This window comes from Macrobrachium nipponense, chromosome 26, assembly GCF_015104395.2.
Source record: "Macrobrachium nipponense isolate FS-2020 chromosome 26, ASM1510439v2, whole genome shotgun sequence".
Taxonomy (NCBI): domain Eukaryota; kingdom Metazoa; phylum Arthropoda; class Malacostraca; order Decapoda; family Palaemonidae; genus Macrobrachium; species Macrobrachium nipponense.
The window spans coordinates 75,391,183-75,417,650 of NC_087215.1; the positions used below are offsets into that span (position 1 = coordinate 75,391,183).

The 26,468-nt window shown below is 35.8% G+C and overlaps 1 protein-coding gene across 1 annotated transcript in view; it reads left to right on the forward strand.

The window, feature by feature from the left end:
- LOC135200449 (monocarboxylate transporter 3-like) overlaps positions 1-26,010 on the forward strand; it is a 153,285-nt gene extending 127,275 nt beyond the window's left edge. The window contains 15 exon segments of the mRNA XM_064229097.1: positions 817-876; positions 1,682-1,877; positions 2,027-2,170; positions 2,453-2,638; positions 4,376-4,478; positions 4,655-4,763; positions 5,386-5,515; positions 9,072-9,211; positions 9,214-9,286; positions 9,763-9,875; positions 10,322-10,550; positions 12,113-12,228; positions 13,136-13,259; positions 13,483-13,608; positions 19,761-26,010. Coding sequence (XP_064085167.1) covers positions 817-876; positions 1,682-1,877; positions 2,027-2,170; positions 2,453-2,638; positions 4,376-4,478; positions 4,655-4,763; positions 5,386-5,515; positions 9,072-9,211; positions 9,214-9,286; positions 9,763-9,875; positions 10,322-10,550; positions 12,113-12,228; positions 13,136-13,259; positions 13,483-13,608; positions 19,761-19,924 — 2,013 coding nt within the window. The 3' untranslated portion in view covers positions 19,925-26,010.
- The last annotated feature ends 458 nt before the right edge of the window (positions 26,011-26,468 follow it).

The window sequence follows — 26,468 nt, forward strand, 5'->3', positions numbered from 1 at the left end:
TATTCAGTATTCTTTTTTGTCCTGAGATGCTCGTATCTCCCCTCTTTGTGGACAGTTCGCAGTATACTTATGATTGATGGCCGTGGAGTTTCGATGAGTGGTGTTGCCATAATTTTCTCAAGTTCATTGTAGGTCTGAAGTAAAGCTTTTCTATACGTGGATCAGTAATTCACTCGATAAATTTCATATTTATTCATCGTGTTGCTTTTTTTAAATGAGAGAACATAATTTGTCTTCATTTGCCACTTGTCAAGTTTAGTAATTTCAAACTGGCTTTCGAAAACCAGTAGTAAAGTTAGAGATAGTAACAAGGGACTAATTCCCCTCATTCGTACTTAGTATTTATTTCTTCCTGTTATGCCAAGAGTATTGTCATTGTACTTCTGTCACCGCTTTCAGATGGAGAAGCGTACTTGTTGTTCATAGTTATCGAAAGCGGTGTAGTCAAGCGAGAGAAATTGAAGTTCTTTAAATTTTCAGTGAGCGATTGCCAATTCTTAAAATCAGTGCAGTTACGGAGAGTTAAAAATGACGACTGCTTGGCCTAAGCTTTGAAACATATCTATCCACAGTGTGATTTAATTTGAGATGCAACAATTAAAATAACTGTAAGGAGCATTTGAAGGTCACTACGATAGGAGTGTATTGAAAAGCCAGAAAGACCGCGAAACTTATCGAGAACAAACGTTTTCTAAATACAGTACCTTTGTTATAAGAGGAAAAACGCCACATACAATAAATGTTGCATTTTTTTTAGAATGTAAGAGATTTAAGCACGAGTCCTTGACTTAATTGGTGTATATCTCTTTCTGCTAGAATGGGATCAGGCCAGACAGGAAATCGTTGGGAAGCAAATCGCTGGATGCACCTCAGAGGGTAACACGTTTATATAATTAAGAAGAATGTTGTGATAGTAAACATAGTGTATACACAGTAGAACAGTAGAAAACACACACACAAAACATATAATTTTGTTTCTATATGTATATGCACACAAATAAACATCTAGTATATGAAGAATAAGCATTTTTCTTAGTACAGCACTTTGTATTTGATTAGTGTGCGGACACCAAGTTCCCGAGATCGGGAATGTTTTTTTTTTTTTTTTTTTTAGCATAAAAGCACCCAACACATTTTTGTTTTTCCGAGCAAGCTTAGTGTCTGCATGGCAGGTATTGAAACGTTTCAGCACCGTTAAGTTCAAAGAATACAGATGCTTGTGTTGTGTAAGTGTTAGGTAAAGTTAAGAGCATGCGTGTTCAATAAGCTCGTTTGTAGTCCTTTGTTGATGGTGTACGTAAGCTTCGTAGAAATCGTTACCGACCGGCCTCAGTAATGGCGCTGTAACACAAGCACGGTTTCTGGCATCTGTTCACTATTGCCGCTGAAGTCTGCACAGTGTAAGGAATATTGGTAGTAAAATATTTTAGCTGTTTATAAATGCCAGAAAATGCGCCTTGCTTACACAGATATTACGGAAACCATTAGTATCATCAAACAGTTTTTCCCTTGAAATATAAGGTAATCACACGCTTTAAATGCCTTTTAGGCAGGGCCCTCAGTCATACTTGGGGCACGCCCCAGTTACAGTTTTTTTTTATAATAAAAATTAAGGACACTAAACTTCTTGTTAACAGCTGTAGCGGCTATACAAGGTGTTAAGACATTTTTCTTCCTTCAGGCGACTCATGTCGTACCTCCTGACGGAGGCTGGGGATGGGTTGTGGTGGCGGCTTCCTTCATGTGCAACTTGGTCGTAGACGGCATCATCTTCTCGTGCGGGATGCTGCTGCCAGAATTGCAGCAGGCCTTCAATGCTTCCATGACCGAGGTGTCGTTGGTGAGCTCCATGCTGGGCGGTTTCTACCTCATCGTCGGTGAGTTCCTGGAGAGTGGAAAGTCACAAGTCTAACTTGTGTGTGGGTGGAGTGAGATAGGATTGGGACCCCTTTGATCCTTCGTCATTATATTTATAATAATTCGAACTCCATCATTGTACCTGTAATCGGCATCGCTTCTCCTACAGGGCCATTTGTGTCGGCTCTAGCGAACGCCTATGGATTTCGGACAGTGTGTATCGTGGGAGCTATCATCTCGTCATGCGCCTTCGGTCTGTCCTACTTCGCAACCAGCATATACTTCTTACACTTCTCTTTTGGAATCATTGGAGGTATGTTTAGAATTCACTAGAATATTTCTGAAAGAATATGAATCTGATTTCACAGGTGAATATTGTACTCCTGAAAATTTGGTACCTACCATAGGTAAAACTCATTATGAAAATGGAAAATAGATTTAGCCTATTTTACTTTTAAGTGGTAATGAAAACCTACCGATAAGAAGTTTCCACGTCCATGTTTTTAAGAGCAGTAAGTGTTTGTAGCCATGAAAAAAACAAAAAGATTGTATCAAGAATTTACTTACCAGGACACTTCTAAACATTTTCCCACAGGTACCGGCTTTGGCTTTATTTATGTACCTGCAGTGATTGCAACTGGATTTTACTTCGAGAAAAGGCGCGCCCTTGCAACAGGCATCGCGGTGTGTGGCTCGGGAATAGGCACCTTCATATTTGCTCCTTTAAACAGCTACCTCATCACCAACGTAGGATGGAGAATGGCCTGCCTGGTGTATTCTGGTAAGTTTAGAAGCACAGTACAAAAAGTTTTTACTGTCCTTGTTATTATTTTTTTATTTATTTATTTTTTGTCTATCACAGTCATCCTATTCAACTGGATGGTTTTTCTAGTGTTAGGTTCCTGGTTGCATCCTGCCTCCTCAGGAGTCCATCACTTTTCTTGCTATGTGCACTGTTTCTAGTAGGGCACTCTTCTGCATGAGTCCTGGAACTACTACAGCATTTATGCAGTCTTGTAGCTACTTCACAGGCCTGTACCGAGGGGGTGTCGGGGGAGGGGGGAGGTGTCGAACGACCTCCCCCTAAATTTCTGGAAGTCCATATTTTCAAGTATTTAATCTTGTATATGCCTATACTATATGCAATGACATTTATAGAAGAAAAGGTCTAGTTTTGGGAAAAACGACTCCCCTCCCATAAAAAACTCCGGGTACGGGCCTGACTTCACCATCTGTTACTATTATTGTTATTAAAAAGTGAGCCTTTTTATGGAACAGACTAAATAGGTTAATGACCTTGCAAAGAAAGTCACAGAATGGCATGCCCCGTAGCGGGGTAGGGCCACCAGTGCTCTCTCAAGCAGTGAACTGTAGATATTACTTTGGTTCGTTTCAGCATCCCTTTGGCCCCCAACTGCAACCCCTTTCATTCCTGTTACTGTATTTCTTTTCATATTCTTTCATTTTCCATCTTACTTTCCACCTCCTCCAAACAATTGCTTCACAGTGCAGCTGCTCTGAGGTTTTCCTCCTGTTAACCTTTCACACCTTTTTACTGCCAGTTTCCGATTCAGTGCTGAATGACCTCATAGGTCCCAGTATTTGGCCTGAATTTGATATTCCAATTCCTATTCCAAGAAAATGGAGTGGCCTTATTTGAAAATGGTGAGATACGTAGCGAAGGTGGCAATAAATTTTCTAGAACAATATATTAATGTGCGTGTTCTGTATCATCTTTGGTTTTTCTTTTTTGCCAAAGATATAGATATTTTTTGTTTGTAGAATCTTGAATAATAATGATAACAGATTTTCAGAAATGATGAAATCGGATTTTTAATGTCTCAGATAATTGTTATATAAAATATATCTTCAACTTCCCAGTAAGATGCTGTCATTTTTTCATGTTTTGTAAATTAATTTAAATGGGTTACCTATTTTTTTAATGCCTTATTTTCTTGAATATCATGCATTTCAAATCGAAATATCTTGCTTTTGCTTTTTTTTTTTTTAAATAAGATATGTATTGTTTCCTGGCTGATTTTTACATGGTTAGCAGCAGATTAATGCTATTCCAAATAAATATTCTTTTGAGAACAAAAATGTCAAGAGGGAAGCACTAATAAATAATTTAAATTAAATCAGTTAAGAATTTTCTGAAATTTCCTCGTTAAGTATTGTGATTGTTCTTTCTTCTTTCTTTCATTATTTAAGATTTTGCAAAAGCATTATATGAACATTCAAGTGACTTGTGTATTTATTTAGTCAGGATCCAACCAGATAGTGACCCTGAAGAGTTTAAACCCGTATACGTTTTCACCTTTGTGGTGTGTTTAATACAAGCCCGTTGTGATGACTGTAAAAACAAACAAAAGACATTGAATATAATAAAGATAATGATCCCCAAGAAATATAAGTCCAATATAACGATTTCCGCATTTTGTTGGGGGTAACTATATGGGAAAGATCCATTAGTCTAATCATGCTGTGTTTAATTGATTTTGTTATTCCCATAACACAGGCATTTCTCTGACCTGTGCTTTCTTTGGGCTTGCATTCCGGCCACTGGAGCCCATAGCTATTGCTGACGACTTAGAACCAAAAGGAACTCCTTTATTAATGAGGTAAGTTCATTTAAATTTGGGAAGTGGGTATTGTTGAAGTTGATTGTCTCTTACTTGTTGATATGGGCATATGAATATGGGATTTCCATAGTTTAACCATGTCCTCGAAATATTAAAACTCCAGATCCTAAGGATTTAAGGTAATGGGTTTATTTATATTCAAATCTTAATTATAGGATTAAGCGGGCTCGAGATGAGCAACTAAGGCAGTGTGCGTCTGCTCTTTCTATGGCATCTATGAATTCAAAGTCTACAATCGATGAGCTGGGCGGAATGGAAATCAAGGTAATTATGTCATATTTCTCTCTAGTTTTTGTAATGTACAAGTCTTTTTCATATTTGATGGCTAGCAGTGTTACTGACTGATAATTCCATATGAAATTGGGTTGTGATATTTTAGTTTTGTAACTGATACTCTTAGAGGTTGTCACCAAGTATGTAGATACTTAATTTTTTTTATACGTAGACAAAAGTGCAGACATAATATAATGAAATGCAGTATACAATACATTTTTGTGATCTGCAATGAATATTTTCATTATTATTATCATTATTGGTATTATAATTAAAGTACTACACTGAATTTTGACAGCTCCATCGATACCCTGAGATTCTCGGGAAATTTGGCATTTTAATGTAAATACAGTATATGTTAATAAATGAAATTGTATATCCTTCAGTATAAGAGCTTTTTATTTACTATTAGTAGTTTGATATACTTTTACATTTTATTTTTTTGGCTATTTAAATACATACCTCCATAATACTGCAGAAACTATATAACAGAATCTACTGAAAGTTTTTTTTTTTTTTTAACATGACAACATTCTTATTGCTATTGTTAGTGTTGCTGTTATCTTTATTAATAATTTGTGATTGTTTCGGTAAAAGGTGAGATCTCTTTCAGGGTAATGGAGTCCTTGCTCGCACTCTACTAGAACGTCATGGTGGTGGCTCACACAAGAGATATAGTTTTCCTGGTATTGTAGTCAGTGGACCTGACACAATTCATGAAGAAACTGAAACCTGTCTTATAGGTAAGTTTCTTCAGTTTTATTTATTAAACTTCCTGTGATCAACACTGTTGACAGTAATACTAATAGTAGTACATACTGTCTGTATAGTCAGTTTGCATAGTTCAGTACGTATTACTATACGTACTATATCATTTACTGAGCAATAGATGCAACGAATAGCAATGAACGATTTTATATAGCATCAGAGAAGCAGTTTATTAAATTTTTGCTTGGTTTGAAAATTGTGTATTTAGGACTTTTATTTTTGGTGAATACTCTTATAGCAGTGTAGAAATTAATTTTTTTTACTATTGTTTTGTTTTATTGAATATGATCAGAGTATAAAACTACCATTTAGTATAAAAAATTGTGAAAGGCATTCCAGATAAAGAAGCTTAACACTTTTTAATGATTCTCTACATTTTATTTCCCAATAGTTGGCGTAAATGGCAATGAACTACATATTGTATCATTGGAAAGCCAGTTATTGGTCGTTTTGTGTGGTGCAAAATATCATATCTCTCATGTACAGAATTTTCTATGTAGCAGTATGTATGTGTATTTACTTACATCACACATAGTATGGAAAGTTTTGTTTTTGTTTGACTGCAGCTCATTTTGGCCTTTTTTTAGCCGTTTTGAGTATAATGAAATGAAATACAGCAATTCATCTTTAAAAAATACATATATCATATGAACTAGCTTACCATAAAAACAAACTTGACCCAGACCAGTCAAGGAAAATTCTTGCAATAGGTAAACCTGGCAGCAAGTGTGTGTGTGGTGTATTACCCAAGAATACCGAATAAAAAGTATTTTGAGTACCCAGTTTCCTTTTATAAAGGAAGTAAAGGACATCTACATACTGCATTTGAAGCATTTGTAGGATGTTTTCTCGGTGGATATATTTTAGTGAAAAATTTAAAAAGATTGTCGTCAGTCTGTAATTCCAATATGAGTCGTGTAAATGATGATGTTGAGTTCAAAAAGTCATTCTTCTCCATGTGACTATAAACCAAGGAAATGACATTAATATTTCTTTATTATGAGGTAGGAAAAACTTATAAACGGTGCTGAAAGTCATTAATTGCTTTATGTTTTGGTAATTGCTTTTCAAGTTAAAACTGCTATTGTTTTCAAAGTTGTTTAAACTAGTATTAGTTTTTCAAACTTTGGCCCTTTAAGAACAATTAGATAAGTTTAATTTCATGAAATCCACGTAAGAAGGCGAGTGAAACCTGGGACTTGGAACAAGTATTTTCATACTTTATTCATACTTTATTCTACATTTTCAAGTTCGCACTAAGTACAAAAGTTTACAGAGCTTTATATAAAAAATTTAGTAGTGGTGGGTGGGGTTACAGTTTCTTGATTCGGGCAGCATTTATATACTGCTATGAATGATGTGTTCTGTAGATAAGTCATAAAAGATTTTGCAGCATCCCTGCAGTCCCAATTGCATGAATTATTGCTTTTGTCATCCTTTCCCTTTATTCCCTACCCCTTAGCCGACCAACTTCTTTAACTTGGCCTATTTAAGAAAAAAATCAGACAAGCCCTTTGAGAGTAGAAGTGTGACTCGTTTGTCTTGAACTAATTTACAATTATCGTTCGGTTAGCTAGTAAAAAATGAAATTGTTTTTCACCTCTTAAAACTTGCTAGTCCCCTTTTAAATCTTTCTAAATTTTTTTTTTATTCAGTTAATCCTACAGTTTCACTTAGCCTCTTATTTAAGTTCAGAAATTCAAGACATCAGTATACCATCATTTGTGCACATTCTTGCCACCTTGTGCAAGAACCTGGGGGAGTAGAGGTTATTAGCTAATGTCTTCCACTGGGATTTTTTTTTATACAAATAGCCAAGTAGCTCCTCATGATGCTTTTCATGGAATTAGGAGAATGCATTACAGTTAGCCATAGGACTTGGGTGCCTCAACCTTGTAACCCCAACTTTCTGTTGAACTGTAGCAATCTGGAAGCAGAAGTATGTGAAACTTTTACTTATACATAGTGTACACATTGTTTACATTGGCATGTTTCAAAAAGTTTTCTTTTTAAATAAGGGATTTTGACGAAGGAAAAATCTATTTCTGGGGAGAGACCTGTGTCGCCCGGTGAAAAGGTCCTTCTTGCTACTTTTCTGATATAAATAGTTTCCAAATATACCAGAGAAAGTTTAAGCATACCATAGTTTCCAAATATACCAGACAAAGTTTAAGCATTGGTATGCAGAGGTTACTACCCTCGCGCGAGCACCCCCAAGGGCATCGTGTATAAAGAAAGGGCGTGTGAAAGCCACTAATCACAGGTCGTCTTCCATTTTATGAAGTGTTTTTTTAAGAACTATTGGAAGCTTAGATAAAATCAGATTTTCATAAGAAGCTTCTACTTTTATCATAGTTATGTTGTAAATAAATGACTTAAGTATATACCCTCATTGAATTTCCAGAGCAGAACATTTTTTATATTTTATGCCAAAAACATAAGTGGTCATAACCTGAAAGTCTGGAATAAAGGTTTTATGTCTTACAGGGATGATAGTGTTTTCCTTCGACTGTTTCTACCTGTACTGTATATAACTCTGAGTAGGAAAAATGGCAAAATGAATGATTACACTTAATGAATTTTCCTTCATGTAAATAAATATCTCATTATGATTGCATTTTTTGGAGTACTTTGTCAAGAGCCAGAACATTTCTTATTAGATTGACTCTAAATTCATTGTTACTCTTAATGTAGTTTTTCTGTCCTTTTCATTAATCCAGTGATCCCAAAAAGAAGTAAGTACTGCATTTTTGCACAGGCGATATTATGCTTTTGTCACTTGGATGGCATTACTTACAGCACTTCGTACGCAGCTGAATTTGCAAGGTCACAGTGCTAAAGCTTTTATCTTAACACACTTCTTTTCTTTTATTTATTATTGATTTGTTTGTTAAAGGAGTTTTTGTTTATGGAATTGCTAGTCCTTTTATCTCTTAACATAGAAAAATTTTAAATGTTGACAGAAAAATTAAAAACATTGACTGGTAGGATTAAAAACTGCTTGGAGCGGATATAGAAAACCTTATTAAGCTGCAGTAGATGAACTTATGGTAAAAGCAGTGAAATATAAAGCCTCTCTAAAGTTTTACTTCCTTTAATGTGCTCAAGGAAAGAACTTAATGCTAGAAATGAAAAATTACCTGGACCACCCTTCTGGCAGTTGTCTAAATAATCCATGATGTAGTACTGTAGCACTTGCTTTGGATGAATTTGACCACTAATGATATACAGTATACGTATGTGTGAATGCGCCAAATTCATTGTAAAAAAAAAAAATCCTAACACAGTACAGTATTGATACATCTCTAGCAGCACAATATTTTACAGAGTAAAAAAGTAGTGCTCATTTGTTGCTACTGATCATGGAAGGTATTTAATGACATGCAGTAGTTTGACTGACTACTGCTAGATACTGTATTATTATTTATATAAGAATGCCAAAATGTAATGTATTTATGACTAGCTTCAGGTACTTATACATACTTGAATTACATAATATAAATTTGTTAGCTATAAAATCTCTCTTGACAGAGCCTGAAGAAGAAAAATGCTTGACAACTGTCAGTGGTGAGGTGGATGGATCAAGTGCTAAGATGCTGGACAACAACAAAAATGAAACTGAAATTAAAAACATCCAAGGGACTACAGACCAAGCGAGTGGAAGTGAAGCTCTTGTTGTAAACCTAACTATCCCAGGAATAAAAGTGCTCCTGCTCTTGCCCTGCAAAACAGCAGTTTCTCAAGTGGTAAGTATAGTGCTATTTGAATTCACATTTTTTACCAGACGTACATTTTTGAAAAGTACTTGTTTTACTGGACAGAAGCTGTTAAATAAGTAATAAAATAAGTCAAATATGAGTAAGTAATGTAGGCTTTGAGAATTAATCAGTTTGGGAAGATCTAAATGGGAAGATTTCTTTACATTTAGTCAGTCTGTTGGTGTACCTTCTTTTAGGGCTTTTGAATCCAAATTGTCATAAAACAGGTATGAATGTTGGTTTTGGAATTATTCAACCAAATTCTATTTGGTATTAGTTCATGTTACTTGAAAGGATTTGCCTTTCTTTCATTTTTTAGCAAACTTTTTATAGGGCCGTCACTTAAAAATCCACCTGACAGCTTGTTCAAGTACTATTAGTATATAAGTAATTTTTATTGTGAACATAAATGAGGATTTAGGCTAATCTTTAAATTAAACATTAATTAAAGTGACATTTTCCAGAGCACCGCCGTCCTTCTCGCTCAGCAATTCGCGCAGAAATGTCAAGGCCTTTCTATAGAGATGACATTTTCTACTCTGGTTCTTTGATGAGGCTCCCACAATATCAGAGTTCGGTAGGATGAATAACTGAACCATGTAATATTTTGGAGTAATTACCCAGGATGAGTAACTTACCCATGCAATATTTTGGAGTAATTACCTATTTACAGCTCAAGCATTGATACATACTGTAGTAATCCTTTTGTGCTTTTAATATATGGTACGGTATATGTAACTGTTCAATAGAGGTTTATGATAGCAAACAGACCTTTTAAAATTTAGTCTGCAATTTTGCTTTTTTTTTTTTATTAAAATTTTTTTTTTTTTTTTTTTTTTTACTGAAAGTTTCGTACCTTGCACACTTGGATAATTTGGTTTTCATTTGAAGAATTTCAAGTAATTCACATGCTAGGCTAAAAGCAGCTAAAGTGTTTGATGTTGATAGGATTGAAGAACAATGATAAAAAGATTTTTGTGTGCATAGGGTTTGTTGAAGATCATATGTCACTTTTATTTGCAGGAAACCATAGAAAAATATCATATGTCTGTTACACAACTTCCTCCTATGGAGGACATAGCTGAAGAGGAGATCTCTGGGGGCCGCTGTAGGTGCTGTCCTACTGCTGTTACAAATGTCATCAACCGAATATTTGACTTTTCACTGCTTACTTCGCCTACATTTGTGATCCTGAGTATTGCTGGATTCTTGTCCCTGATGGCTCTGTTTGTACCTTTCATGTTCCTGCCAGGTTAGTAGTAGTAATGGTATATATGAATTACAGTACTACTAGAGATAAATGAAGGACTTAGATACACAGCTACAAGATCAAGCTTTTCAATGATTTTTATCTTGAAGAAAGATGGTATAATTGCAAGGTTTTTGCACACACGACTTTTTTTTTTTTTTTTTCACTGCATGTCTATAGTCTGAATGATTCGAAAATGTGATTTTTCCATGTGGACACAACTGTAGCCATTTTGAAAAATTAAGAATGTTTAAGCTTATTGTTTTATTTAATGATAAATAACTTAGATTAGGTATTCATTATTTTAATGCAGTTTTAATACCTTCAAACTTTTACTTTCAATCAGTTGTCTTAATTTTTGTTACTGATATCATTCTAAAATAGAAAGTTGTAACTAGGAGTGTCAATGATATTTTTTCACGTAATGAAAATATAAATACGTAAAGTTAGATTGTAAATTGTCTGTTATCAACAGCCTCAATGTCTACTCTGTCAAATATTGTAAATTTGATGCGCTATTAATAGCATCAAACTCTGCTTTTGCAATAGTCATTCGACTCAACTTTGATGGAAAGTACTGGTAAATTTTATCCAGGAATTAGTCTACTGATAGTATTTAGATTAAAGTTTGCAGGTTATTCTCCAGTTTGGGATACCCAGGGATACACAAGTACCTTGGAGATGGTTGACTAAACCTGCCCTTTTGATGCTGTCACTCGAATCAAGTGACCTGACCTAGGCTCCATTTTCTTTTCACATTGATGCTTTGCCACATCCATGCTTTGTACCTTTTTTTTTTATATATATATATATATTCCATTCATATTCAAGAGCACATTTCTGAACATGAAAAGCTTCCTTATATTGTATTAATGTTTTACAAATCTTTACCGTGACGAGTATCCTGGTCATGTATTTTCATTCTATATATAGTATGTATCACATTCACAATATACAGGCATATCAAGTATGTATTACTATATGGCTAGGTTAGCATTGCTTGTCATAGATACCTTAGCAGGTAATTTCCTTTTGCAGGTTAGTATGAACATTTTAATTTTGTTTTGCAAAAAAAAAAAAAAAAAGGGGGTGGGGTGGAAAAACAAGATTCATTTCTCTCACTTTTTTATCTGTTTGACCTTATGACTCCAAAGGTACTCTTGGCTTGGAGTGGCTGTTTTGGAGGAGCTTAACCTTCATGCGCAGACCTAGTGTATTGGGAAAAGTGTCGAAATGGGTTTGGGCTCTTGATTTTTGCAAATTATCCAGTTTTGGACAAAAAAAAAAAAAAAAAAAAGTCTACTTCAGTAAAACACTTCACTGGTTTCCTTGTTAAAATTTTTTCACTAAGATCATAGTATATGCTGAAAAACCACTGTAAAACTATCCCATTTTCCTCGTTGTTTACAAAAAGGACTTTTAGGGTTTAATAGTCACTAGGCATTTCAGGGGTGTGAATTTTTTTTAATGTCTAGGTCTTACGTGGTATTTTCAGATGTTGGTTTTTTCTGCCCTTTGACTAAATTATTAGTTTTAATACTTTCATTTTTTTTTTTCAATTCCAGGATATGCTTCAAAACAAGGATCAGATGAGGGATCACAGGCAACATTAGTGGCCACAATTGGCATCACCAACACAGTTGGAAGGATAATTTGTGGCTGGGTCTCTGACCATCCAAAGGTATTGTGAATCACTGTATTCCTTCAAAATAAATATTTTATTGTTCTTGTGCCCTCATGTTGCTGGTATGCATTGAATTACTAATGAGTTGCCATGAAGTCGGCAAGTTTTAGATATCGTAGCCTGATAAGGTATTAGAGAGCTAATTGACCATTCAAAGCCAGGTTTCATTCTCCAGTGTGTTAGTGAAGATTGAAAATTTACTTGCCAGCTTCAAATCATCTCTTTATAAAGATTCCCTTACCATTAGTTGAGAGTCCAGTTTAGTAATTGTCTGCATGATGCTTAGTTATTACAGTAAACTTTCATTGCCCTTGTAGTTAAATGGAATAGTGCACTCATGAAACAACTTTCAAGGGAAAGAAAATTTTGAATTCAAAGTTTTAATTTAAACTTGTAACTTTAAAAAATATCAAAATCCTATGATTTAACGATGCAGTTAGATGAGTACGTACTTTCTTTAGTGCTGTGTTGAGAATTTTTATTTAATCACATTGTGTAGTGTTGGTACTTTAAAATTGTGTAACAAGGGACTATGTACTACTTTTTTCAAAAGTAAATATGTATTATATATTGCTGTATGGAGCACTTGTGCTTACTTATGGTATAGTAGCATCTTGGCTGAACACAGACTTTGGCGATCTGGCTTTCTGATCTACTTGATTATTTTCTATATATCTTACAGCTAATTGCTATTCTCATCGTTTCTAACCAAAGTTAACCTGTACTTAACACTTGACATCCAATTTAAGAGATTTATTAAAGAAAGATATGATAATAACATGGCTGACAAGTACAGCGGCCTGTTAGGCTGGGGTGTTACTTCAGCATATTTTCTTTAAAAAAAGAAGAAAAAAAACTGCTATTATGAGTTGTGGTATTCTTATTCTTCTCTACTGTATTTCAGGTTGATGCTCTGTTTGTAAACAATTTGTCACTTATGCTTGGTGGAGGAGCAACTGTGATCCTTCCCTTCTTCTCAGATGAGTCCTTACTGCTATGCTATGCTGTGGTCTTTGGTTTTGCTGTAGGTAAGTAGATGTATATGTACTGAATTATTTTACGATTGTATACTATATGGCTCTTAGGTTTCAGTTGCTCTTAAGAGAGGTTTGAATACTTGACAAGAAAAATGAAGATGCATTTCAAACTCATTTACAAATTTTTTTTGGGGAAAATATTCCTAATTTTGTGTAAATGAAAAGTTCATTAATGCAGCACCAAACGGTCATTGTAATGTGTTTTCCATTGCAGCGGCTTTTGCATCACTTCGTTCCATACTGTTAGTAGAACTACTAGGCCTGGAGAAACTTACAAATGCTTTTGGGCTTCTGCTACTCTTCCAGGGAATTGCTGCTTTGTTTGGCAGTCCTACAGCAGGTAATAAAATACTCCTCTATACAGTAATTTTTCTGTTATCTAATCCAGCAGTATGGTAACTAAAAGCATGAACACGAGAGTGAAAGATCAAATTTATGGAAATTTAAGAGTATTACGCTGCTTAAATAATTGCTGATTGCACTGGGCAAATGTTGGTTGAGGTGATATGGATTTATATATAAATACAAACCATTGTTTTTATAATTGCTAACTTGTTGGTAAGCTAGTTTTTGCACTGTTTGCAAGAAATGTACTTATGCAGAGAACCAGTTACAGTGGTACTTCGAGATACGAAAGGCTCAACTTACGAAAAACTCGAGATACAAAAGCTAACACGAAAAATTTAACGGCCCTACATACGAAAAGTTTTCAAGATACAAAAGGTTTCTGTAAAGTCCAAGATTTGCCCGAACCACCGATAACAATTTTGAAACTAGCGCCCCGCCAACTGAGTAGACTCGCCACCATCCTCCTGCTCTCCCATTGGTTCCTGATGCTAGTCACCGCCATGAGATCCTTCTCTCCTATTGGTCAGCATCCCTCCCATGATGCATCTACATAGTCTTCGGCCACTCGGTACCAGCATCGTTATCGTACGCACACGGTATTCGTTCGGTCTAACAATTTCGTTCAGTAACGTAAATTCGTTAGTGATTTCGTTGCAGTATATGTACTTTATCGTGTTGTGTGAAAACTTTACTCTACTTATACGTAAATTACGTACAGTATAACGTAGTTATGGGTCCCAAGAAAGTTGAAATTCACGGAAAGAAGCGAATGCTCTCTTTGGAGACGAAGATGGAGATTATCAAGAAGTATGAAGCTGGTATGCGATTGAGTGTGATCGCCAAGGAATACGGCCGAAATCCGTCGACAATAGGCACCATCCTTAAGCAGAAGGATGTCATCAAAGCAGCTACACCTTCCAAGGGCATCACTATTTTGTCCAGCAAGAGGACCCACGGGCACGACGAGATGGAACGGCTGCTTCTTGTCTGGATAAAAGACAAAGAAATCGCTGGCGATACGATAACGGAGATGGCAATCTCCCACAAGGCCAGCGCTATTTTCGGGGGTTTGATTGCCCAGGCGGAAGACGACGGAGGAGAAGGGACATCAACGCCAACCCCAGAGTTCAAGGCTTCGCATGGGTGGTTCGAGAAATTCCGTAAACAGACTGGTATCCATTCGGTGATGCGGCATGGGGAGGCTGCCAGCTCGGACACGAAAGCGGCCGAAGCCTTTAAAAAGACGTTCGACGAGATGATGACCAAGGAAGGCTACAGTTCTCAGCAAGTCTTCAACTGTGATGAGACTGGCCTTTTTTGGAAAAAAATGCCTCGTCGGACGTACATCACGGAGGAAGGGAAGAAGCTACCCGGGCATAAGCCTATGAAAGACAGGCTTACGCTCTCACTTTGTTCAAACGCCAGTGGGGATTGCAAGGTGAAGCCCCTACTTGTCTATCATTCCGAGACTCCTCGAGCCTTCAAGGCCCACAAAGTGCTTAAGGAGAAGCTTCCAGTGATGTGGAGGGCTAATGCGAAAGCCTGGGTAACGAGGCTTTAGTTCACGGAGTGGGTAAATCTGTGTTTCGGCCCGACAGTGAAGAAATTCTTGGAAGAGAAGTGCCTCCCTCTGAAATGTCTGCTGGTGTTGGACAATGCCCCTCCCCACCCTCCTGGCGTCGAGGAAGATATCCTAGTGGAGTATTCCTTCATCAAGATTCTTTATCTTCCGCCTAACACCACCCCTCTCCTCTAGCCCATGGACCAGCAAGTGATATCGAACTTTAAGAAGCTGTACATGAAACATCTTTTCAAGAGATGTTTCGACATCACCGATACCACAAACCTCACCTTGTGTGAATTTTGGAAGGAGCATTTCGATGTCGTCGTATGCATCCAACTCATCGACCAAGCTTGGCAGGAGGTTTCGAGGCGAACCTTGAATTCCTCGTGGAGGAAACTCTGGCTTGATGCCGTATCCGCCCGAGACTTCAAGGGATTCGACGTGGGCGAAGCTGGTGCTGCAGATTCAGAAACAGTTGACGATCCTGAAACTGTTGTGGAACCAGATCTTGACGAGATCGTTGCACTCGGCAAGTCCATGGGGCTGGTCGTCGACGAGGATGACATCAACGACCTTCTCGAGGAGCACCAAAAGGAGCTTACGACGGATGACCTGAAGGAGTTGGAGGCCATGTAACAACGTCGTTTAAGAGGAGTTCTCTAGCAGTGGCGAGGAGGAGGAGGACAACCCTATAACAACGGCAGAAATTAAGGATGTTCTAGCCGCTTTTCATAAAGTGCAATCGTTTGTAGAAAAAAAAGACACCCCGAAAAGGCTCACACAGGTCGTATGCTTGCGCAGTTCGATGACGTTTGCCTGAGTCATTTCAGGAACATTGTGAAAAGTAGGCAGCAGCAATCTTCCTTGGATAATTATTTTTTAAAGAGGCCTTTAGTACATATTAGCAGGAGTAAGTAAAAAGGAAGAACCAAGTGATACTAAAAAACAAAGTTGAAAGTGGTGATGAAGTTGAAATTTTGGTTAAAAAAAAAAAAAAAAAAAAAAAAAAAAACTACGTAAAGTATAAAAAAGTAAAAAAAAAATTAAAAATAATTTTTTTGTGTTTTTTTTTTATTTTAGTTTTTTGTAAAGTTAAGTGTTACAGTCTTGTTAATGTGTTTCGTAAATTTTAGTTTAGTTTTCCTTACATTTTTTTATGTTTCGTAAAGTTAAGTGTACGTATGTACGTATCTGCCGTTTGTCCTCCTCCTCTGTCGCCACTTTCGGAGATAGCCTCACTCAAAAGGTAAGCTTCCACATTTTACTACATACGTACAATATTTCTTGTATACCATGTACACTAATACACTTTATTTACAGGTAATTAGCAGTACGTTATTAATTTAGGTATTGAATGGTCCAAATTGTTGTAGTATTTCATTGTTTATAGGTCAATTTAGCTTTATTATGAAATTTACTGGGGTGTTTTTGGAGGGCTTGGAACGGATTAGCCATTTTACATGTAAAATGTGATCCAAGATACAAAAACCTCATGATATGAAAGGCGCCTCGGAACTGATTAATTTTGTATCTCGAGGTACCACTGTACATGCATTGGGGGAGAGACTTGTGTGTCTGCCATAATGGGTCAGTGATGATGTTAGTTGTCATCTGTCTGTATCTCCTTTCATTTTTGCAAAGTACCTTACGTTTGTGCCTTAAAGAAATTGGTCAGATTGAAGTGCTTTGTAAAATTTCAGTGAAACTTCTTGGTCCTGTGATTTGATTTATTCATTCATATTTATAGAGCTCAAATATTTATAGAGTCTTATAACTTATTTTGGAAATTTTGTATTTGTATTCTGTGGTCTATTAGTCAGAAAAGCAGATGTCAAGATATCTTGACAAAGGCAAGTAAGAAGGCTCAGGAAATCATAGAAAAGGGAGATGGATGAAGACCAATATCTGATAAGACTTTAGGCAGAAAGAACATAAGACAGAAGAAAGTGAATGGAATTCATTTCACATTTAATCCCCTAAAGAGAAAATGTAAAATCCTTGATAATGATAACGATAATTCATACTATTTGTGTGAATAAATCCACTTAATTTGTTTGTGCATTGTTTTCTCGTTATTTTATGAGCATAAATATATACTATGTAATGTTGTGTTTGGATTATTGTATGGTTAATAGGGAAGACATGGTAGGTTTTGTCATTCTTAGTGTTAAACACTGGTTATATGTAGTTAATTCCAATTGAATACTTTGGCAAGATGCTACATCCTGGTTTTGAAGATATTTACATAGATGACAAAAATTCGGGGAAACTTTCATCATGGTAGAAGAGATGTTTCAGACAGTCAGTACTGTTTTCTGCATATTTTTTTTCCCCTTTGCAGTAGCCTTGAAGCTGATCATAATAGTTACTCATCAGCTACACGATTCTGATTTCATATTTTTACCAGGGTACCTTGTTAGTATCACATTTTATTGGTAACGTATATGTATATCTTGAATTCAACCTTGAAGTACAGGTTGGTGTGCCTTGCTTCTCTTGTATTGTTTAAGAGTAAATAACTTTTTATCTTTTCAAAATAAGTTTTTCATACGTAAATCACCTCAGTAAAGTTTTTGTTGTGAATGTGGCTTTGGTTTTAAGTTCAGAGTTATGTATGTATTGGCATTGTACATATTAACTATTGACAAGCTGCCATGCATTTAGCACTGGCAAGTTTGCCAACTATACTATCATCCTTCTTTCCATTTTTGTTTGCTGTACTTAAGCAAAGAGTTAAGTTTTGGATATGCTTGTCACATGATAGTGTTTTCTAGTAATTTGTGTCTTCATGCATTCTAACTTCTACTTGTGTACTGTGCAACCTCAGCTTTACAGATCTGCTTCAGTATTTTAGGTAGAAATTTATTATCTTGGGCTTTATTTTTACATTATACATTATTAGTCACGATTGTTTTTGTCCATAATTTGCATGACTATTTTTGCTCCGAGTAATCAACGACTTATGGAGGATTTGATCTTCCGGCACTTTTTCAGCACTATTAACAGTGTTTTCAGTACCATTAACAGTGTTTTACAGCACCGTAACTTTGTTGCATCAAGTTACAGCACCATTGGTGGCGTTAATGACAAGAATAGGCATCAAGTTAGCAGCACTGTAACTTGATGCAACATCAAATTACAGCACCAAACATCAAGATACAGTGCCATAAGTGCTGTTAAAGCATCAATAACCGGGAAACACCAACTTATGGAGGAAATAAACTTCCAGCACAGCACTGGAATGGATCCCCTGCCATAACTCAAGGACTTACTACAGTATTCTGTAGTTTTTTTAGAATCACTTTTTTTCTAATAGCTTAGTGTTTTGTTTCTTGTGACTGTGAATTCTGTAAGATTTTGCTTGGTGTCATTGCCCATCTTTTGTATAACATTCCCCTTGGCATAATTTCACTCAGCAGTAACCATCTTTTTGTTTGTAGCTTCTGTTATGTATAGGAGTGCTCTCCTTCACTCACTTGTGAGACTTGTAAGTCAAATAGCTATTTGGGTAAAGGTATATAAGGTGACACTGTTCTAAATGTTCTAAGAATACTGCTACAAAGTATCTTCCATTTCAAAATAGGCTTTGGTATCTGTAACTTCCCAGTTGACCACTCTACTCCTGTAGCCCGTCATTCTGCCAATACGTACTTGCCGAATCTACATAAGTGACTGGCTTTGCTTATGCAACAATCCTGCTCACAGCCACACCCACCAGAGGGCTGAGACACCAGTTAACTGCCTCTCATCATAACCATCCCATCTTTACATTTCCCACTGTTTGGAGTATCCATTTACTGCCATCCCAGTGGTATATGCACTCTTCTTATGAAGGACCAGTGTCTCGTAACCAGGACCACATCATGGCCATCATTTGCCACCCCTTCTTTATCTTTGGTCTCCAGCAGTGCAGAGGATCTCTTACTTTGCACTGTGAGGGCCACCAGATTCTATTTATGGAGAACCAGATACCATATGGATGTTACCCATGAACACATTCCACGGGCCAAAGGGAAAGACATGTATCCAAGACTGCTATCTGCTGGCTGAAAACAGTATTGACAAATGGAGAAGCCAAACAGGTGAGAGTTTAAGCCCATGAAGTCAAAGCTCTTTCCAGTTCTACAGCTTTTACGTAGATCTTATCTGTCCTCTATCCTACACGCAAGTACCTAGCAATGTCGGTCTTCTTCACCACCTTATATGTATGTAACTCATAAATGGCTAGACTTGTATTCATTGAGACCTACCGCCACATTCACAGGTTATATAAAACATGGAGCCGAGGTATGACGTACCTGTGTAGTACCAAGAAGGGGTCTGCACAGTAGATTTTCTTCTTTGTCCGACAGACAGAAGACTGGTGATCCAGGGAATATTCAGGCACATATTGGGCATGTCAACATATGTAATAATGGATTTGTGTGAAAAGATTTCTTGCGGTTATTAAAAGTATCACCTTTTTTTAATGTTAAAGCAGAAATGTGAATTACTATTCACAATAAGCTTCAGGTTTCAATACTATATTTGTCAGTGATGATTAAGATTCCTTGTATCAATTAACATGCTTGTCATTCCAGGTGCCTTCGTTGATGCAACGAAGTCCTATGACTTAACCTTCTATGTCTTTGGTGGCATATTTGCCTTCTCTGGCTTCATGTGCATTCCACTGCGTTATCTGAAGAAATGGGAGGACAAACGAAATGAAAAGAAATTAGAGGAGAAAGATCAAAATAGAATCTAGATAACTTATCCCAAAGACTTTGTGAACAGCCAGCTAGAGATGATGATGTGCAAAACCTAGCACTCCAGTAGATAACATGCAGTAGGAAAAGGCAGCTTCAACTGTTACACTAGACTTACGTTACCATGGAATGGTTGCAGTAAGTTTTAAAAAATGCACAAATGCTTTATTTTTTCTTAAATTGATAACTCAGCACAGTGTGGCCAACTCTAAAGCCGTATCAAATAACGAAGGATTGTCTTTAGTTGGACTCCAGCAACTACTTGGATGCTACCCGAGTAGCTGGGACCACAGGTTTGTACTGTATATATTTGAAGTTTTATTGTGGATAGCTACCATAAATGTGTGTGACTTATCGATGATTTATGACAGAAGTAACTGTCAAGTGCAAAATATTGCCTTTCAGTAATTTTAAGGATTCCATTTTGTAACCTATGAGATATTTCACAAAAATTTTGTTACTTATGATACACCTAGCAACAGGACAGGAAGTTACAGACTAAAAATAAAACCTTTAAAAGTTAATTTGGAAAATTAATGCATTATACATCAGGAGTGGACAATACACTTTAAAAGTGCAGCAAGTGATTGACTTACAATGCTGAATTGTAGAAAATCCCGATCCCTTATGTAAGAGGAAAGACAGATGGAATGACCCCAGAAATTTATTTTTATGATAGATCAGTTGCTGTTCTTTTAGAGGAACCAGAGTTTTAATGATCTTACTTTTGCATTAAAAAGTTTCAGCATGGGTGGTAAGTTTCAACTTGAAGCTATCCACTTAGAAGGGATGACAAGGAACTAACTACTACTTTGTTACACAGTAGTTAACAGTGGTAGTTTTTAGCAACAAACCGTAGTAGCATTCATATTTTATGCTATGGTAATTCTTTCTTTATACCAATGCCATAGTGGCAGACTTTTTACTCATAAATGGTAGCTAGCATCAACTTCACTGCCTTAAGAGGCCTTCCTTTGTGAAATCCAACTTTATTAGAAAATGACATAGTGATTTATGAAAGGAATGCAAAATTGTTCAATTAATAGTTCTGTTACATCATGTAGTGATGGAGATGGCTAAGTTACTGTGTAACTTTTATTTTGAACCATTTTTAGTGAGCGCCTGCGTAAAAATCCTTAATCTATACTCATGAATGCAATAAAAAGATGGCATCAAACTTTGTAGAAGTATCTTGTATGGTCTTTGACTGAAAATCGAGTACCTGCAGCATAAATTTTGCAAATGAATATGGTCTCTCCACAGTGCTGATTGTCATCTTTATAATCATTTGCACTGAGCTACAGTAGTACATAATGTTTTCAAGCCAGCAGAATTGATGATCCATCATTCAAGTAGATAATAATTGTGATAAAGGCAGGTAGATTTAGTTTTTTGTTGTATAGTAGTATATATCAAAAGCTTAAAAACAATGGGAGTTTATACAATTTTCATGTTCTGTTCTGAAAAGATCCATGTTGACATAAGTTTAGGCAGTTCTCAAAGTGTAGGAATTTTGTTACAAATTATACAGCAGGAAAAAGTATATTATCTATAGTTTATGAAAGTTAACAGTGAAAATAATAATAGCATAGCACATTATGTAGCATTCCAAAGAAACAACTAGACCCAGATTCCTATATGGAAATTTACATTCCTGACTATGATTGGGAGAAGTCTTTCTTACAGTTTTTTTTTAACCTTTTAGTCAGTGAGGATGGAACCGTCATTACAGCCTTCTCTTTAACTCACCTCTGTGATTACCAAGTTTCATAGTATTTATGTGAAGCATTCTTCAGGTATCAGTTACTGGAGATATTGACAAACATGGTGGTTGTTGGAATGAAGTAAACTGATTGAATGTCTGAGATAAGGAACCCGGACATGGTTATTTGTTAAATCTCGGGTATTATCTGCCAAAGTTCTTCATTTCCAATTAGGAATATGGGTCTCCTTAGTTTCCTTTGGGAGCTGTGTGGTAATAATTGCCAAACATTTAGCATTTTCCCAAATTATAGATAGGTTGTTTTTAATTCCCTTGTACTATTATCAAAATTTGGAATGCTTGAAACACTTTGAGACAAAACAAAATTATTCTAAAAATTTTATTATCCTTTGCTCTTGCTCTATTTGAGAACATATCTCGTTTATTTTTTGTAGTAGTACATGGACTCTCTCTCCTACCTCATTAATATTTGAGTGCAAAACCTCAATTACAAAATATATTTCTTGTGAGACTGAATATTTTTGCTAATTTCAACTTTTCAAGAAAGTTATAATTTTCAAACCACCAGATTGAAGTTATAGTTTTACTAAAGAATATAACAAAAGGCAATTGTAAACTGCTTGTCGAGTTTATTACCATTGTTTTTGTAGCCATCTTCAAAATGAAGAGATTCAATGATGACTTCATGGAAATAGGTGGTACCAGAGAAGTTGTATTAGGAGTGAATTTATTCTTTTGTGTCTGGCATGTGCTGTGCAGATGTACAGATAAGAGGTTGTTTGTGTCAATGTAAGTCATAATAATGCTTCTTTGCTTCCTATATTCACATCTTACATTTTTCAAATGTTTGTACATTACAAATGCATAAATGTAGTGTACATACGTATGTAATTCTACTACATCAAAAGGCTGTCAGTTCATCAAGGGAATATAAAAATATTTATATTGTACTGAAACCTGAGATTTTATCACTGTTACAATTCATATTCTCATGGAACCCTCATATGTCGTAGTGACCTCCTGCATGTATCTATATATCCCCATTATGTGTAATACATGGAATAGGCATCACATCACATACTTATATACAGTACTCGACATGATATTAGGCCGCTTTGCGTCAAGTGGCCTAATATCGTCAAATGTTGAAGGAACAGAAAAGTTACGACGAAATTTCGTCAGTTCATTGGGCAGTTTACGTGTAGAGAAAGGGGTGGAGAGTGGACACTGAAAAGGCGAGAGCGCTCAGTCACATGTTTGGAGGTTTAATAAGAGCCTGTATATATTCTTTGGTCAGCGCTCCCACCGTATTTTTGCCCCCTGTGACCTTAATATGGGCCAAGATGATGATTTGAGTCAACAGATAATAGCAGAGATGTGCTTTTGAAGCAATCTGGCCTTAAAGCAAAGCAGATATATGATTAGCTTGGTGGGAAGAGGCATTCAGTTCAACGCAGTTGCCAGATTTAGTGAAGGTGGTAACCATGAGATTCCATCTCAGAAAAAGCACCCTGGCATCCCTAAGAAGACTTCGGATTGAAGTTTGACTATTCTCAAGCGTCAATTACTTTCTTCATAACTTCACCGTTCCTTCAAAATTCGACAAGATATTAGGCCACTTGATGCAAAGCTGCCTAATATCTTGTCAGGTACTGTACATTAAGAATTATTATAACTGGTGAATTTTGCATGTGCATCTCTTGAACCAAGGCATACATGGAACACTATACTACTACAACTACTAGTGTAAATTGTGCAATATGTAGTCAAAATATCTACCAGCAGATGCAAATTTAGTTGAAATCCCATTGTAAAAAGAAATAAGGTATACAGTACGTTTATTTTGTATAAAAAGATTTTAAGTCCTTGTCCTCTTAAAGGGAAGATGATAACTACATCATATGTTTTAACTTTTTTATAACATTGCATTATTCATTTGAATTTTAAACTTTAAATATTTAATTAAAAGAACATGTTAAAGGAAGTAACCAGTAGACTGCTCACAAGATTTTCTATGCTTTGTATATGCCTTACAAGATAGCCTAAGATTCTCTATTTTTTTCCATTTATCAACTGTAATGTTTTGTTAAATTTTGTAAGGTAACTTGTAAGAAAAATCACAGGAAATTAGTTGTGTGCCATTCAGCATGGGAAGGTTTAGTTAGCAGACTTGACTGCTGTACTGATATATGAGGGAGTTAACATTTACCCCCAAACTAGAGAAGAAACATTTTGTAATAAATTCCTAAAGACTTAGTTATAAATCTTAAATTTGCATGAATGATGATATACTTCCATGTACCAGTATTATTCAAACAATATAACGTTGTAAAGTAATGCACTTTTTAAACATGGATATTTTGAGTTTGTACAGAAAAGATAAGTCAAAATGTTATGTCACCACAGAATGGCTTCATCAAAATAAAAGCAATATTAAACAGTAAAACATCTCCAGCTACAAAATGGTGCTTCCTAATAGCACATTGTCAGATTCTGCTTAAAGAAAAGGATCTTTGAACATGTTCATCTGGTAATATGCGTATATGGTACAGTACTTGCAAATCATCAAATACTGTTCAGAGGTCTGCAATAGAAATTATCACAACAATTGTCACCAGGTACTTTTTAAAGTTCTTGAAAGAGCATAAATACTGCATGGCTGAAAACTGGATCTTATGTGGGAAACCAAAATGTTAAAATACTCCTTTGATTTGCAAATCGATAGTTGTAAATAGAAAAAATACAGCTTAACAGCTGTGAAGAATCAGGTGTAAATACCTTTTTGGAACATGCTGGGATCTGGTAGTAGTTTGATAATATACTGTAGCATCCATGAGGATTTTCCTGGAGCTAATTAACTTTTTGGGGGAAATTTAACTGAACCATTCTTCCCTGGGGACTGGTTAACTCAACAGATAGTCCATAGAAAAGATACTTCCTTTGGTGAGGCAGTAACCAGCTCACTCAAGCTGCTTCATCAAGCATGCTTTTGTTCATCAAACTTTAATTCACTGAAAACTATAACCCTTATGGCAGCACCAGCTGGTATTAGCAGTTGTTAGTGTTTTGTGCTCTGATTTTTTTCCAACACTTGTCTGGTAATGTACAATTTCTTAGGATTCACTTTTCATATATATCTGTGGTGCTATCTGTGAAGATTATTGGTCATTATTCATGTATATCTGGCACTAAATTTTTCCCCTTGGAAGTTGATGCATGGTTCATGCCAAAAATTGGCCTTTTCCTTGGATTAAGTCCCGTATATGTCCACAAAAATAATCTGGGGCTCTGTTTAAGTGCAATGTACAAAAAGTCAACTAAATGTAATTTTTTGTAATATATAAATTTAATACATAAATCAGCAATACTTCTTTTATACTATGGACATAACATGTATGTAGCAAATAAAGGAAGTGATATTCTTCACAACTGACATAGAGCTTATGAGCATATCTTTTTTTTCAAAAAGATAATTGTACCATTTGTGAGCTCATGAATGTAGTTGTTAATTTAGTGTTAAGGTTATGTGATAAATAACATTACTGTTACATTTAAAAAAACTTTAGAATAATTTATAATTTGTTATGTATTTATACTTTTTAATACTGACATTTAGAAGTTTTTCAAGCAATAGTTTAGCGAGGTATTTTCATGAAATTTCTGGAGTTTTATTGCTACCAGAATTGGTAATATTTCTGATAAATAAATGTGCCCTAAAAATGTAGCTCTCTTGGAAATTTGACCAACTCTTGCCCAAGTATTGTAATGGCTTGAATAGTACACGCAATAATGTATTTCACAAAGTTCTTGCAACTGCAATTTTCCATTTGTGGATATTGAACTAAGATGCAAATGTGTAGGTTTGCATGTAACCCATTAGTGGGAGCTAGAAAATTATGATGAATGTAAATAAGATTCACTCCTTATCTAAACCTGGAAACTAGTGGATGAGACTTCACCTATGACATAGGAGGGTTGTAGTCCATGTAAAAGGTGATTCTAGCCAGGCAGGGCTGAAATGGCACTTTTTTTTTTTTTTTTTTTAAGGCAAACTCATAATTACGCTTAGAGCATTTCCACTTCTTTTGTGCCATAATGGAAATAAAAGGTTATAGTTCCACTAAATTTTCTGGTATTGTATGTTTACTAGTCCTAATTTAGTGACCACTGTTTATCATATCTAATATATATCATTAACCTACTTTTATTATGTTAGAATAGCATTTGGGCAAAGGACTTGAAAGTTCAGTGTTAGATCCCTGAAGGTTCTATGGTAAGTTTTACTGTATTGTACTTAAGGCACATTTGGTGCTTTAATTCATATGGATGCCTTTTTTTTGAGTAATAAAGACATTTTTACAATGTAATTTTTTCTTGGCCTAAAACCAAAAATTTTTTTTTTTTATACCCAACACAGTTTTAAAGTGTAAATTGTTCCTTCAGGAATACAGATCATCTTTTACATGGAGGGTCTTCAGCATGTGTGAACCAGCAGTGATGCTGGAAACATGGATATGCCATGGATGAGATGGAGGGTAAGTGGGGGAAATAATCCTAATCTACCAAGTATCCAGTCACTTTTTCTTTGGTTGGCATCAAGAGTAAACATATTGCTAAATTCCAGTGTGTGACCATTGGACTTGGATGAGTAGCCTGCTCTTTCTTAAAATTTTACTTTTAGATTGTGTTTCCTGTCATGTTTTTGTGGGAGACTTGGACATTACTGTGGTCACTTCATGTCTCCCACCTCAGCAAACACATGAGCATTGTTTTTTTGTAGGGGAAAAGTTTGGGAAAAAAAAAAAATTTTGCTGGTGGGG